This window comes from Nyctereutes procyonoides, unplaced genomic scaffold (assembly GCF_905146905.1).
Source record: "Nyctereutes procyonoides isolate TBG_1078 unplaced genomic scaffold, NYPRO_anot_genome, whole genome shotgun sequence".
Taxonomy (NCBI): domain Eukaryota; kingdom Metazoa; phylum Chordata; class Mammalia; order Carnivora; family Canidae; genus Nyctereutes; species Nyctereutes procyonoides.
In genome coordinates, this window is record NW_026575134.1 from 33,331,486 (window position 1) to 33,345,898 (window position 14,413).

The following is a 14,413-nucleotide window of genomic DNA, read 5'->3' on the forward strand; positions in this document are numbered from 1 at the left end:
TTGCTCCTCGGCCACTGGGGTCCACAGGGGGCTGCACGTGGCTTCCCGGGAGCCCATGTGTCACCCTCGCTGGCGGCTAGACGGCAGGTCCTCTGGGGTGGGGGTCGTGTCCAGGCTGCCCGCGCCATCAGCACAGCCCTGGCCCGGGTGGTGACTCAGTAGATGGTCTGTAGCCGGCGGGCTGCCCTGCCTGCTCTCTGGGTAGTGCCGTTCCAGCCTCGCCCGGACCGGCCTGCATGGTGCCCAGTTTCGCCCCACCAGGTGAGCCTCTGCCTCCCCACCTTGGCACACCGGCTCAGGCAGTGCCACAACTGGTTCTGGCTGCCGAGAGCCTGCAGCCGTTCCCCACTTCCCACACAGCAGGGCGCAGGCTCGGAGGGCGGCCCGGCCCCCTCAGCCCCGGTCTGCAGGTGCGGGGCCCGCGGGGCCTCCCCTGGCCTGCCCGAGTGCAGGCTCTGGGATTGGTGTCCAGAAAGCCGGGAAGGATCCGTGCTCCCCTCCGGAGCGGTGGTCAGAGAAGGTGAGGCCCCGCCCAGTCACCTGTTGGGGCAGTGCAGACGCCACCCCGCCCAGGGCAGAGCCAGCCCGGCTCCGCGGGAACTGCGTGGTGGCCGCTAGCCGCACGCCAGTGTGGAGGGAGGCGTCCTGGACGGCGACGGCTGGCCCCGGCCCTCGGCCTCCCAGCCTCGGGTAGCTTGCCGGACGCCTCTGGTGACACCCCTCGATGCCACCGGTCACTGAATCCCTGTGGTGGGTCGAGCGCCATTTCGTTTCATCCCCGGCAAGTCCGGCCTCCGGCCCTTTGTCGAATGGGGAAGGCTGAGGCCTGAGCTGAGGCTCGCGCCCCGCCCCGGGTCCCTCACTGCTCGGTGGCCTCGCTGGCACTCCACGCTCTTAGAGTCTGATGCCTGGGCCCTTCCCACTACCTCTGCTGCCTCCCGGAGCCCCGTTTCCCCTGGTAGATTGGGGGCAACGCTTTCTTGTTTGCGTAACTCAGGTCACTGCAGTCAATTCATAGGAAAGTGTTTGAAAGAGAAAAACAGATCAGAAGTCCCCGGAGCAGAGGGGCTTGGTTCAGAGCCCCAAGAGTAGAGGCGAAGATCCTAGAAACTTGAAGCCCTGAGGGAACTTCAAGCTCCAGAGTTCTAGCTCCTCAGCTGCCCAGGGGAGCTGGGTCTCGGTCACAGGCCGGGAGGGAACTAGGGGCCCCTTCCCAGAGCCCCCCCTGCATGCATCCCAGACGCTCCCCTACACGCTGACGTGTCCTGCTCTGCGCCCTGCAGCTGCTGCTGGACGCCGGGGCCCACGTGGAGGGCTCAGCAGTGAGTGGCGGCGAGGACAGCTACACGGAGACCCCCCTGCAGCTGGCCTCTGCAGCTGGTAGGTGTACAGACAGCTGCCCTGCCCTGCCCTGCCCAGCAGGGGCCCCCGCTGCCCCCCCCCCCCCCCGCCGCAGCCAGGCCGGACCCGCAGCTGGACTTGGGGCCACGAGCCCAGGTCCCCGAGGCGAGCCTGGAAACCCCTCTCTCCGAGCCCCTGGGGGCTCCCCTCGCCCCCTTATCAGTGTGTCCGTTGGGCTCGGCACGCGGTGATGTGGGCGGTGGTGGCATCCTCCGTCGGCCTTGTCTTCTAGGGAACTACGAGCTGGTCAGCTTGTTGCTGAGCCGCGGCGCCGACCCCCTACTCAGCATGCTCGAGGCCAATGGCATGGCCTCCTCCCTCCACGAGGACATGAACTGCTTCAGCCACTCGGCCGCCCATGGCCACAGGTACGATGCATCCGGGGTTCCTGCCCGTGTGAGGCGGGAGCATGAAACAGGCTTTCAGGAGTCTGACTCCCCTGTGTGGAGCAGGGGAGCTGGAGAGCTCGTTCCAGATGGGGGTTCTGCGTGGAGGCCACCCAGAAAGATGCGCGTCCTCAACCAGCAGAGGGGCCTCGGATGTTGGAGGCCCAGAGACACTGGGTGGCGGGGAGGCCTCCCGGCCGTTCCCAGCACACCTGGGAGTGCAGCCCGGGCCCCCGATGCCCAGAGCAGGCCCCCCCACTCCCTGTGGACTCTACCCTGTGAGCGCGGGCCCCCCTGGGGCCACATGCCTTCCCTTGCCTGTGCTGGGTGGTCCTCCAGGGGCCCCGCAGGCGACGGCTCACCCCGGGGAGCCTCCTGGTGGCTGCGTGGGGAATCCCATCCGCCCAGGAGCAGACGGTGGGCCTCGCTTTGTGGGGCCCAGGCCTGCCCAGGGCTGTGATGGGGGGCGGGCAGCGGGCTGCAAGCAGAGCCCTCGGGGGGAGGGGGGCGGAATGAGACAGAGGAGGTTATTGGGCAGCCAGAAAAGGGGCCAGAGGGCAGGGCGGGCAGGACAACTGTTCCCTATTGTCCAGCACCGTTCTCAGACCCAGCGTGTGCCCGGCCATGAGGCCCTCCCTCGGTGGCTCTGCTCTCCACCTCCTGCCTGCGCTGGCCCCGCTTGGCCACCTGTCCCCAGTACCATACTGCACGGCCTTGCCGCTGGGCCCCCTCCCCCACGCAGGCAGCACCCCGTCCTGCCCCCACCGCAGCCTCTTCACCTTGTGCAGCGACGCTCTGTCCATGCACGCGCTCCCCATTCTGTCTCTGGACCACGGGACCTGGGGACCAGGAGTGAGGCGGCTCACCTCACATCCTAGCGCCCGGCAGAGCAGGTGCTCTGTGAGCTCATGGGGAGCAGGGCGATGGCGGGCTGCCCCCGGGGGTCTCGAGGGGTCTCTGCAGGCACAACGTGACCTCCACCACGGACTGGGGAGCGGGCTGGGCTGGGCGGGAGGCTCAGCCCCGCGTGACCTGTGGACCTGCCCATGCGCAGCCACCTCAGGCCCCGGGTGTGACGGAATGAGCCGGGGTTTGCCCGGCGCCACCTGGAGCAGGATGCATTTGCCGGCCGTGAATGGCGGTGTCCGCGGCCTGTCACAGGGTCAAAATGAACCTGGACTTCAGTTCGTTCTTGGTCAGGCTGGGAACAGGAGTATGAGCGCGTCCTGGGCTTCAGACCCTTCCCGCAGTACAGCTGGCTGCCACCTTGAGGACTGCCGTGGTTAGGCTCTCCACCTGATGTGTCACATTGGCCTTGCGTTAATGCTGGGAGACGGGGATGTGGACACCCCGCTTGCGGATGACAGGGCAGTCAGGGCACAGAGGCAGAGCAACCCCTCTGAGGCCACACAGCCAGGATGGCAGGGCCTGCTTGGCCCCAGAGCCCATGACTTAGTCTTACTGGGATGGTGGCAGGGGGTGGGGTGACCCTTGGTGCCCCCCGAGGGTCCCTTGTACCCTCCCCTGCCTCACTCAGGTGGCTGCAGATGGAAGCTGCTGGGAGCGCCGGCCCAGCCTGCCTGGGAGGGGAAGCCTGCGTCCCTTGTGCCCACGGGTGCCGCGCAGCAGCCCATCAAGGCCACGGGGTTCTGGAGGGCTCCTCAGACGGGCAGCGTCATGGTGAGGACCTCTGCCCCACCCTCCCTCGTGCCTTGGCCTGCAGGAATGTCCTGAGGAAGCTCCTGACACAGCCCCAGCAGGCCAAGGCGGACGTGCTGTCCCTGGAGGAGATCCTGGCCGAGGGCGTGGAGGAGAGTGACACGTCCAGCCAGGGCAGCGGCAGCGACGGGCCCATGCGGCTGAGCCGGACCCGCACGAAGGCCCTGCAGGAGGCCATGTACTACAGCGCCGAGCACGGCTACGTGGACATCACCATGGAGCTGAGGGCGCTGGGTGAGGCCCCGCGGGCGTACGCACATGCACACGCACATGCACACACGCACTCTGCTGCTCTTTAGCAGACTGCAGGGGGCAGGGCCCACACCGCCGGGGCAGACAGGCTGGGGCAGCTGGGCACGGGGCGGGCAATGCCCCGAGCCTTGGACAGTCCCTGACGGGGCTGCGTCTGCAGGGCATCGCTCTGGCCCTTCATCCTCCGCGGTCGGCGCGCCACGGCCCCTCACGGCTGGGCTGCGCAGCCCCTGGCGCATGTGCGGCACCGAGCCAACATTGCTGGCCAACTAGCCGTTCTGTCCCTTCGCCAAAGTCTTCTGCCCCTTGTGCCTGCAAGTCTGCGGGGCTCCTTCCTCACAGGAGGCTGCTCACGGAGGCCTGGGTGGGGTCCCGGCCGTTCCACGTTCACTGGCGCTGATGATCCTCTAAGAATGTGAGGTCCCACGAGGCTCCATGAACACGTGTGCGCAGTGGCGGCGGGGCTACTGCCACAGGGGCTGGGGGAGGCCACGCCGCCCGCCAGGCTCAGGGCTCCTCACTGCCCAACGGGCAGCTCGCTCCCATCCAGTCAGTAAACCGAGGATGCTAATGGCACCCACGTCATTGTGTCCCTGGGGAACGCCACAGTGAGGCTGGGGGTAAGAAGCTTCTAATTACCAGGAAAATTACTAGTTTTTGCCATGACCTCCGCAAAGTAGTTTTAAGTTACTTTATGGCCCCGCTGACACACTCCGGGGAGCTGGCGCACAGTAATTACACTGGGTGCCCGTGACCTGCGTGCTGGTGAAGTGCTCCGAGGGAGGCCGGGCAGCCTCTAGACGGGCGTGGGCCTGGCTGTCCTGCATGTTCTCTAGGCGTCCAAGTGCAGCTGCCAGCCCTCGTAATCAGCAGGTCTTCCCATGAGGGAGTTCCGGGGCCCCACAAACAGTGGGGCTGGGGTGGCCCCAGGCCGCAGCCAGTCCTCGGCCTTACCTGATGGGCCCCTGAAGTCCCTCCGACCTCCCGGCAGGGCCTGTCAGGTCATGGGGCGGGGGGGCACCCCTGCCCTGCAGATACCAGGGGCCCGCCAACTCGGGGTCTCGGTGGTGCGGACCGGGGGTCTGCACGGGGCCAGCGGAGCTGAGGTACCCCCTCGCCCCCGCCCCAGGCGTCCCCTGGAAGCTGCACGTGTGGATCGAGTCTCTGAGGACCTCCTTCTCCCAGTCGCGGTACTCGGTGGTGCAGAGCCTCCTGCGGGACTTCAGCTCCATCAAGGAGGAGGAATACAACGAGGAGCTGGTGACCGAGGGCCTGCAGCTCATGTTCGACATCCTCAAGAGCAGCAAAGTGAGTGACGCCAGGCCTCCCACCGCGAGCGCCGAGCCCCAGGGCGCGTGCAGACCCTCCCGCCCGCACAGGGCCCGGGATTTGCGGGGCAGGAGGCGGTGATGGGGCCAGGCTGGCTCACGGCCGTGTCTGCCCCCCCGCAGAACGACGCCGTCACCCAGCAGCTGGCCGCCATCTTCACGCACTGCTACGGCAGCAGCCCGGTCCCCAGCATCCCGGAGATCCGGAAGACACTGCCCGCCAGGCTCGGTGAGGCCTGCCCGCCCCGCCTCTCCGCTCTGCTCCCAGCCCGCCGAGGCCCTGGCCTCAGTCTCTGTTCTAACCCAGTCGTGCCCCCTGACCTCTCGGGATGCTTACGCAGCCCCCGGGGGGCCTTCGGTCACATCCCACCTCTCCCTCTGGGCACAGATCCTCACTTTCTGAACAACAAGGAGATGTCCGATGTGACCTTCTTGGTGGAAGGGAAGCTGTTTTATGCACACAAAGTCCTGCTGGTGACGGCTTCCAACAGGTAGGCCGCCCCCGGGAACGAGCCCCGGCCCGGACGGTGGGGCGGCTTCATCTAGACGCCGGGTGACGGTGTTCGGGAGACGAGCCTCTGCGCCACGGGCCCGGCTCACGTGTCCCCCCACGGGCCGAGGGCAGGTGCACAGAGGGACGGTAGGAGGGCGACCCAGAGGAGCTCGGAGGCCGTGTTCTTCCCGGTCGAGTTACTGGTTCCAGTTATTAGAAACCATTCTGGAATGAAGAGTCACTTTTCTGGCCAATGGTGTCACAGTCACTCGCGGGGGGCCATGGGGACAGATCGGGGCCGGCCCAGCTGTCAGCCCCGGATGATGTAAGCTGCCATTTGCTGAGAATTATTTTGGGAGCACTGCAGTAATTTTAAAAATGCGCCGTCTCCCGGTGACCGGTCAGGTGATGGATGGCACCGTTGCTGCCCGGTGATGAAGGGAAAGTCGTGCTCAAGACCCGCCTCGTTTCACCCCCTTTGCTCTAGGTTCAAGACGCTAATGACCAATAAATCAGAGCAAGACGGCAATGGCAGCAAAACCATTGAGATCAGCGACATGAAGTACCACATTTTTCAGGTGTGTGGGCCTCCGGGGAGTGGGGGGCTTCCCCAGGGCCCCCAGCTTTGTGCACCTGGGCTGCAAGGCAGCTGGGAGTTGGCCGTAATCTTGCATTCCGTCCCCGCTGCCTCCTGCGTTTGCTGAATCAGTGATCAGGGTAGAGCGTCCAGGTCTTTCTCAGGCCAAGGTGGTCTTTCTGGGACGGGCTTGTAGTTCAGAGCCTCTCGTGAGTCCTGAGCTCTGACTAGACAAGGGGCCTAGGCAGATGGACGGACAGACATGTGAGGCCCGGCTCACACCACCTGCGCGTGTATGCACCCTCGTTCCTCGGGGTGGGCTCCCCACAGAGCAGACCAGACCCCTGGCCTCCCGCAGCGAGCCCCCAGGTGGGTGGCGTGCTCGCACTCAGGAGCATGGTGTGGGCCGCACCACTCCTCCAAAGTGGGGACCCCAGCCAGGCAGGCCAGTCGAGCCTGGTCGGCTTGTGGAAGACCAAGGTCAAGTCTTCCAGAGATCAGCGGCTGCATGACGGGAAGCGCACAGGCTGGCCACCAGCCGTGCCAGAGCGTCTGCTGGGAGGGGACTGGCTGGGAGCTCCTTCCTGGGAAGCGGTGACTAGGAGTCGGCAGCCTGTGCGGTGGGCCCCGGGCTGCAGGGATGACCCCCAGGGGCTGGGACTGAGGCCGGGGGCAGCCGGGACGCGGGTCCATGGCCTGGCCCTGCACAGGACAGCTTTGTGGCCTGGTGGGACAGACCCGCCTCACAAAAGCACAGGAGCCCCCGTCTAAAATGGCCTAGTTCCCTGCCCAAGCTGTTTTCACCCACTGATTTGTCATTTCGTCATCTCTGGACACTGGGGACAGCAGTAAAGGGGACAGGGCCCTGTGCCCTGGGAGACAGGACTAGGAGAGAGTGAGATTTGTGGGGAGCGGCTGGGAGCGCAGGAAATTGGATCTAACCCAAAGCCATGGAGGCTGTCGGCCTGGGGCAGCCAGCGGGAGCTCCGGGCAGGGCACGCTGCGCCCAAAACCCCAGCAGCAGGGACCACGGCATGTTTAAGAAACGCCTTCTGGTCTAGTCGGGTCACTGCTTCAGGAGAAGCCTTCGCACGAAGGGTTTGACCTTTAACCTACAGCAGCAGCTCGCGGAAAGGTCATCACCACTCAACGCTTAGGAGCTTCGTCCCTGTTCGTCAGTTGAGCTTCCTGGCACAGCACAGTCCTGGGAGGGGCAGGGGTCGCCGTCCCTCGTGGGGGATGAGGAATCGGGGGCACAGAGAAGTTGAGTAACTTGCCGAAGGTCACACAGCTGGGAAGTGATCGAGCCAGGACTGAAAGCTAGGCTGTGTGGAATGGTCAAGTTCACACTGACAAAGCTCACGGGGAGGGTGAGGAAGGGCCCACAGGGGCCATAGCTGCAGCCGGGGGCCAGGCAGGAGGTTGAGAAATCCAGCTGTGGGGATGGTGGGCAGGCGGGATGGGGGGGATGTGTGAGGGGAGAGTGGACGGGACCCGGGGACTGATGGGGGGCGGGGGGTGGGCAGGGCCTGGCACGGGCAGCGGAGTCGAGGTAGCTCTGTTTCCCTCTTTTGTATCCCTTGATCCGAACCCACTGGGAAGGGGGCAGCTCTAGAAACTTGTTTGGCTTAGGGGCCCAACGTCCGGTGAGTTGGCACAGGAGGTGGGGTCACGATCAGGCCCAGGAGGGCAGCAGCGCAGGAGCGGCAGTGCAAGGGCCCGCGTGGGGACCTGGGTGGCCACCACCACAGAGCTGCCCAGCAGCTGCACCTACTCACGGGGTGGGGGTGGGGGGTCCGTGCGCCCGAGCGCCTCTCAGCGCCGTTGGGAGGGTCAGCGGGGACTTCAGGTCTAACATCCACGGCACCCGTGCGTCATCATGGGAGAGCGCCGTTTCTGGGGGGGCCTCGACGTTGACTCTGCTCCCCGGGCTCCTCGGAGGGGTCGGCCTGAAGCCGTCGATCCCAGGCCGGAGCTTCCTCACAAAGACTGAAGGTTTCAGAGCAGCCCCTGAGTATCTCCCTGGGTTCACAGCACCGGGTGGGAGACAGACAGACAGACGCGGAGGGAGGGCAGGCAGCAGGTCACTGTATTTGTTTTCTAGAGGAGGAAACAGGCCCAAGGAGATCGGAGCTGTGCCATCCGAGAGAACGCAAGCCACATACGGAATTTAACATTTTGTAGCGGCCACGTAAAAAAAAAAAAAAAAAAGGAGATGGCTGAAGTTAATTGTAATGATATGTTACTTAGTTCTTTTTAGTCCAAATACTCCATGTAGTCAATATAAAAATTAATGAGCTAGTTTACTTTCTTTCTTCATGCTAAGCTTTTGAAACCTGGTGGGCATCGATGGTCACGGCACATCTCCATTCCGATCAGTCCTTATTTCAAACATTTAAGAGCTACGCGTGGCCGGTGGCCATTGCATTAGCCAGGTCTAGACGCTGCCAGGGTCCCTGCCAACAGAACCCCGGCCTTTGGGGACCAGCCTGCCGGTCTCAGCGGCCTCTGACCCCAGGCCTGTCTGTGCGGTGTCCGCGGCCTTCCCGCGTTCGGGTTCCGGGCCGTAGTCCGTGCAGGAGCGAGCCGCGCTGCCCCTCCGCATCCCCTCCTGCCCGGGCCTCTCCCCGAGCCGCCTTCCAGAGCCGCGGGCGGCCTGCCGGGGGGCACTGAGCTCCCCTGCCTGCCGGCCGCCCAGCTCCCTCAGGAACATTCCCAGGGAGCCCTTCTGGTCTGATCTCCACGGCCTGATATGCATTCAGGTGATCTTGGGGGGACCCACAGGCCACAGCCGGCTGCACCATGTCAAACCCACCCCGGGTCCCCTGTTGCTGAGGGGCTGCCCCGAGGCCATCCTGTAGCAGCCCGTCCTGGGAGATCCTGCCAGCCCCCCCACCCCCCGATCCGCTCAGCTCCCAGCCCCGGGCTGGCCTGTGGGGCTGTCCTGAACAGCCAGCCCGTGCCCAGTGAGGGGACAGCAGAACCCAGGCCTGGGGCTGCAGAGGGCCAGCGGGAGCCCTGCCTCTCGGGGGAGGGACAGATGTCTCGGACACTGACCGTGAACCCGGACAGACTGGCCAGGCCGGCTCCCCACACCCGTGGGGGAGTTAAGGGCCCGGGAGGGGGTGCTCCTTTCCCTAGACCCCGTGGTGCCGCCTCCAGCCTGGGGGGCCCGCTCCTAACAGAGCCCCACTGTGCCGGCTGGACCGTGTTTACTTACACACTTGCCAGCTCCTCGCTGGGGCTCTTTCCTGAGCCAACCAGCGCCAGGCATTTTTCTTTTTCCAGCGGGGAACCTCCCGGACTCCAGCGTGACGGCAGAGCTTGTGACTTAGACCTCAGCACGGCTCCTCACTTGCCCTCCTGGGCCGCCTCATGTGCTGTCCCAGGCCTCTGCTCCCAGAAGCCCCAGGCGGGTCTGGCCAGGCGGCGGGGTGGCCCCTGGAGCGCCTGTCGTCCCCGGGAACGAGTCCAGGGGGAGACGGGGTCTGGCTCTCGCCTCACACTGGAGGCTCAGCACAGACGGGAGGGGTGGAAGCAGCTTCTGGGGGGCAGCCCCCTCCCCCCCAGGCCCTTAACTAGATTAGAGACACGCGCAGTGTGCTGCCTGGGGGTCTGGTGTGGGAACCAGGGGACCCGAGTGACCCACCCCCAGGCCTCAGTTTCCCTCAGTGCCTTCCCTTCTGGGCACACGGGGCTGTCCTGAGGATCCCAGTGAAGCCGCCCTGGGGAAGGAAGCTTGTCCTACGGGCCGGGATCTGGAGGGAGACTCTCTGGGGGCTGACTGCTAGAGGTGCTCGCACAGTCGCCTCCGGAGCGCCCACACACAGGCGGAGAGCGTGGCCCTCTGCTGGAGCCCCGTGAGGACGCGGGCGCGGGGGTCCGCTCGTTCACACGGGCCTCCTCCTGCCGCAGATGATGATGCAGTACCTGTACTACGGAGGGACGGAAGCCATGGACATCCCAGCCGCTGACGTCCTGGAGGTGAGGGCCAGAGCCCGTGCGCCCCGTCCCCAGCTGCTGGCTCTCAGCGCCACGCTCCGGGACGTGGCATTTGGAGAACCGAGGAGGGGGGCGGTCTCTTCTGGGACCTCCTGGGTCCCTGCTGGCCCTTCCTCTTCTGTGATAGGAAGGGCCTCTCAGGCCAGGCCGGGGACCTGCGTGCCCACCTGCGTCCTGGGCGGGGGTGGGGTGAGGAGGAAGGGCTCCCCAGTGGGGTCACAGACCCCGGAGGCTCAAAGGCCGCCCAGCCCCTCACGCACCTCCTCACCATGTAGAGAACGGGCCCCCTGCCGGTCAGGGACCCGTTGAAGGTCCAGGAGACCGCAGCCCGCAGTTGAAGGCCCTCTGAGGTCAGGAGTCCCATCCAATGTCGCCACCGTCCCCTGCCTTCCAAGGCGTCCCGGGAAGTACCTAGGTGGCCCAGAACAGAAGGCAGTCGTCACACTTGACCTGCTGAGGTGGGCAGGGCCCGCCGCACCGGGCAGCTTCGTTCCCCGAGGCCTGGCTGCCCCCACCACGGCCACGTTTGCCCCACCAGCTGCTGTCGGCTGCCAGCCTGTTCCAGCTGGATGCCCTGCAGAGGCACTGCGAGATCCTGTGCTCCCAGACCCTCAGCGTGGAGAGCGCCGTGAGCACGTACAAGTACGCCAAGGTGAGCCCGCGCTGGTGGGCCGTGGCAGCTGGGATCTGGCCACACTCATGCAGGGGGCCTGGGTCGAAGGGCAGAGCTGCTCCAGGGGGATGGTCCCCGGGATAGTCCCCGACCCCAGCCTGCCCTCCCCAGGCTTCCCCCTCGGCAAACAGCGCGGCCCTCGGCTTAGGTGCTCACTCAGAACTTAGGAGCCGTGTTCCCACCTGCCCCAGCGGCAGTCGGCTCTGCCCACGTCCCCCGTGCCCACCCCGCCGCCACCCCTCACCTCGCTGACCGAAGCACTGGCCTCCCCTCCTTGGCTCCCACCCTGGGCGGGCTCCAGGCTCTTTGAAGAGTGTGAAGGCCACGGCCTCCCGCACCTGCAGCCTCCCTCCCGGAGGCTTCCTCTGCTACAGGCTGACCATCCCCCGAGGGCCCCTGGGGCCCCTCCCACGTCACAACAGCCACCCCCTCCCTCCAGGAAAGCACCTTCCCGATCTCCTCACAGCCCCACGTGAGGGGGCTCACCTGCCCTCCTCCCGGCACACACCGCTGGCTGCCCTCCCCTTAGTGGTTCTCTGGCTTCTGGTCTCCCCCAAAGTAGAACTTGCCCTGTAGGAGCGCCTGGCGGGGACCTGGCCCGGACCTGGCCTGGAGCCACACCCGGTAGTTGTGGAGCCAGTTACTGAGCACCCCGGTGAATGGGCTCCGGGGCCCCGGCAGTGGTCAGGGAGCCCCCCCCCCCCCCGGGTGCCTGCCCTTCCGTTAGGGCAGCCGTGGGGGGAGGCAGGGAAGGTGACGGAGCAGGGCAGGTGATGTTCCTGGTGAACCGTCGTCCCGTCTGGAGGAATCCAGATCCGGGGGGCGGGAGGGAGGGGCGATGAGGCTGCGGTGCTCTCACCCACCCCCGGCCCCCGCAGATCCACAACGCCCCCGAACTGGCCCTGTTCTGTGAAGGCTTCTTCCTCAAGCACATGAAGGCGCTGCTGGAGCAGGACTCCTTCCGGCAGCTCATCTACGGCCGCAACAGCAAGGTGCAGGGCCTGGACCCGCTGCAGGACCTGCAGAGCACCCTGGCCGAGCGTGTGCACTCCGTCTACATCACGTCCCGGGTCTGAGGGGGCACATGGCAGCCCGGCACGCCCAGCCCCCTCTGGGCCGCGGGGGTGAAAGGCTGGGAGCATCTGATAAGTCCATAGCCCGGGCCCCGCAGATGCGTCGGGGGGGCCCCCGGGGTGGGTGGGGACGCTGGCTGTAGGCCTCCCTGGAGCCAGGCTCCTGGGACTCCGTTGCCCTCTCTGATGTCTGTCCTTGGGCAGGTAGATGGGCTCTGAGCCCTCCCATCACCGGGCAGCCCCACCTTCAACCCCTCTGCCCCCAGAGCTCTTTACTTCACTAGTGATCGGTAGACAAGGCCAAAGGGTGGCCCTTCCCCCACCCCCGCCCCCCATAGTCAGCACCTTGAGGGCCACCGCGAACTCACCCTCGTGTGCCACTTCTCCCCCTGGACGTCTACGGCTGATCCTGATGCACCCCTGCTTGAAATAGCTTCTGACCATGCCTTCCAGGCTCTGGCCACCCCCAATCCCCAGGCCTCCCTAAGCTCAGGCCGTCCAAGCTGGGGCCCTGGGGGTACAGGCGACCTGATGAATGTAGGGAACCGACACGCTGGACCCCGGGCCACTTCTTGCAGAAGCTGGTATTGTTCCCTCAAGGTCCCGCCAGAAAGGCTGCCCGGATCCCTGAACTTCCTCAAGGCTGTGCCTTCCCACATGTGATGTGAGCCTCCAGGGGGCCTGAAGATCCCACCCAGAGGGTCACGGAGGGCCCTATTTCCTTTGGTGTCCAGGCCTCAGAGCCCCTCCTCGGGGGACCCACGCCCCCGCTCCGTTAGTGCGAGAAGGCAGGTCCCCAGCCAATGCCCTCAGACTTCCAAGCTAAGCCCGGGGAGCTTGGGGGCGCACAGGGTACGGTGGGCGAGTCTGGTGGCCTCAGCTTTAGTTGCTGCTTTTGGGGCCCATTCTGAAACCCCAAGCCTAGAGCTAGGCTGCCTCTGTGGGCTCAAGCAGCAGCGCCCTCGGTGTGCCCCTGGCTGGGTCCCTCAAGGGAAAGTCCTTTCCCTTGGACCAGAGAGGGGGGCGCCCCTCATTGGGACTGCAGGTCGTGGGGGCATAAAGGAGGGCGGTGGGAGAAAAGGACCTGCTGTGGTCCTTGTCCTGCTGCCGCAGGCCTGCTGCTGGCTCCGGGCTTGCCGAGGTGGAGACGCAGCGTCAGGTGGGCTGCTTGTCGTATTTATGGACCAGACACCGGGGGAGCAGCGCAGACAGCTTGCTCTGGGCGTAGCTCTCCGGGCCGTCTGGCTGCACCTTAGAAACTATTTATTCCCCAAGAGCCCTGGGCCCGTCAGGAGGTGTCACTTTGGTTACCTTGAAAAGCCCCCAGGGCTTGCAACCTTGGAAAATATTTTTGAGACTAGCTGCTTGAGGTGGATGTACAAAGGATAGGCGGTATTTTATTGCTGTAATATTGTACGATACTGTAACTATACGTTGTCACTTACTGTAAATGTACCATGGTTTTATTAACAATAAACACTTGTTAACAGCGGCCTTGGCTCGTCATTCCTGCCCGAGGCTGCTTGGAGCTAATTCTGGGCTCCTCGGGCTGCGGCAGCGGGCTAGGGGGTGGCTTCCCGCCCCCTGAGCCTGGAGCGCCCCTTGCCGGGCCCTGGTTTTCTCTTCTGCCAAACAAGGTGGCCGATGACAAAACCCTCTGTGGTGAGCGCTTACGGTGCCGTCATGAGGATGGAGGGGGGTGTGGGGACGGAGGCCCCTGCCAGGCCTAAGGACGCCGTCACAGGCGTTTCCCATCCTCCCTGAGCCCCGGCCACCCCTGTGGCCCCCGCGTGGGAACTGCCAGTGGGGTTGATGGTCACCTGCAAGCCCCTGCGACGTCCAAACCTGTGTGGCCGGCCAGGTGGAGGCAGGGCCTTCTTGCCTGTCCCTCAGTGGCTGCTGCCCGGGGCCCAGCCGAGCCCGAGCTGGTCTGTGCCACCTGTGAACGGAGGAGGACAGGGAACTGGTGACTCTGGGCTGTAGTTTGTTTTAGGTACAAAGTCCAGGCAGGAATAAAGGTTCTCTGAAATGCGTGCTACCTGAGGCAGGAAGCGCAGCGCCGAAGCTCCCCGGGAACACCGGCCCGGTGGCTGTGGTTCAGGACCCGATAGGCCAGAACTCGGAAGCCGGGGGCCGCGTGAAGGCCTCGGGGCGTCACTGGGGTCAGTCAGGGAGAGGCCCAATGACCAGCTGCGGTCAGGACCCTGGCCCCGGGGAGAAGGCCTGCGTGGACGCACGGCGCCCTCTGGGGGCCACAGGAAGGAGGCGCACCCCTTGGCGCCCCGGGCAGAGGCCCCTGAGGGAGGGTCAGGGGCTGTCCCCGCCCAGCAGTGGGCCCGTCAGGGGTCTGGGTCACAAGTCCGTCCTCCCCTCCTGCCCCCCCAGGACACGCCTCGGCCAAGTGCCTAGGGAGTCCAGGGGTCCTCCCTTCAGGGGCAGCGCGAGGGACGGGACGTGAGCCTGCGTGAGCAGCGCACTGAGAAAGCACCTCCCGCTGGAGGGGCCTGGG

The 14,413-nt window shown here is 65.5% G+C and overlaps 1 protein-coding gene across 2 annotated transcripts in view; it reads left to right on the forward strand.

Annotated features, from left to right (window-relative positions):
- Nucleotides 1–13,396, forward strand: part of ABTB2 (ankyrin repeat and BTB domain containing 2) — a 166,562-nt gene extending 153,166 nt beyond the window's left edge. For both annotated transcript variants that reach the window (XM_055300869.1, XM_055300871.1), the window contains 10 exons: nt 1,284–1,380; nt 1,634–1,769; nt 3,511–3,740; nt 4,888–5,066; nt 5,210–5,315; nt 5,475–5,577; nt 6,067–6,157; nt 10,072–10,140; nt 10,697–10,810; nt 11,710–13,396. In XM_055300869.1, coding sequence (XP_055156844.1) covers nt 1,284–1,380; nt 1,634–1,769; nt 3,511–3,740; nt 4,888–5,066; nt 5,210–5,315; nt 5,475–5,577; nt 6,067–6,157; nt 10,072–10,140; nt 10,697–10,810; nt 11,710–11,907 — 1,323 coding nt within the window. In that variant the 3' untranslated portion in view covers nt 11,908–13,396. The remainder of the gene's footprint in view (nt 1–1,283; nt 1,381–1,633; nt 1,770–3,510; nt 3,741–4,887; nt 5,067–5,209; nt 5,316–5,474; nt 5,578–6,066; nt 6,158–10,071; nt 10,141–10,696; nt 10,811–11,709) is intronic.
- The last annotated feature ends 1,017 nt before the right edge of the window (nt 13,397–14,413 follow it).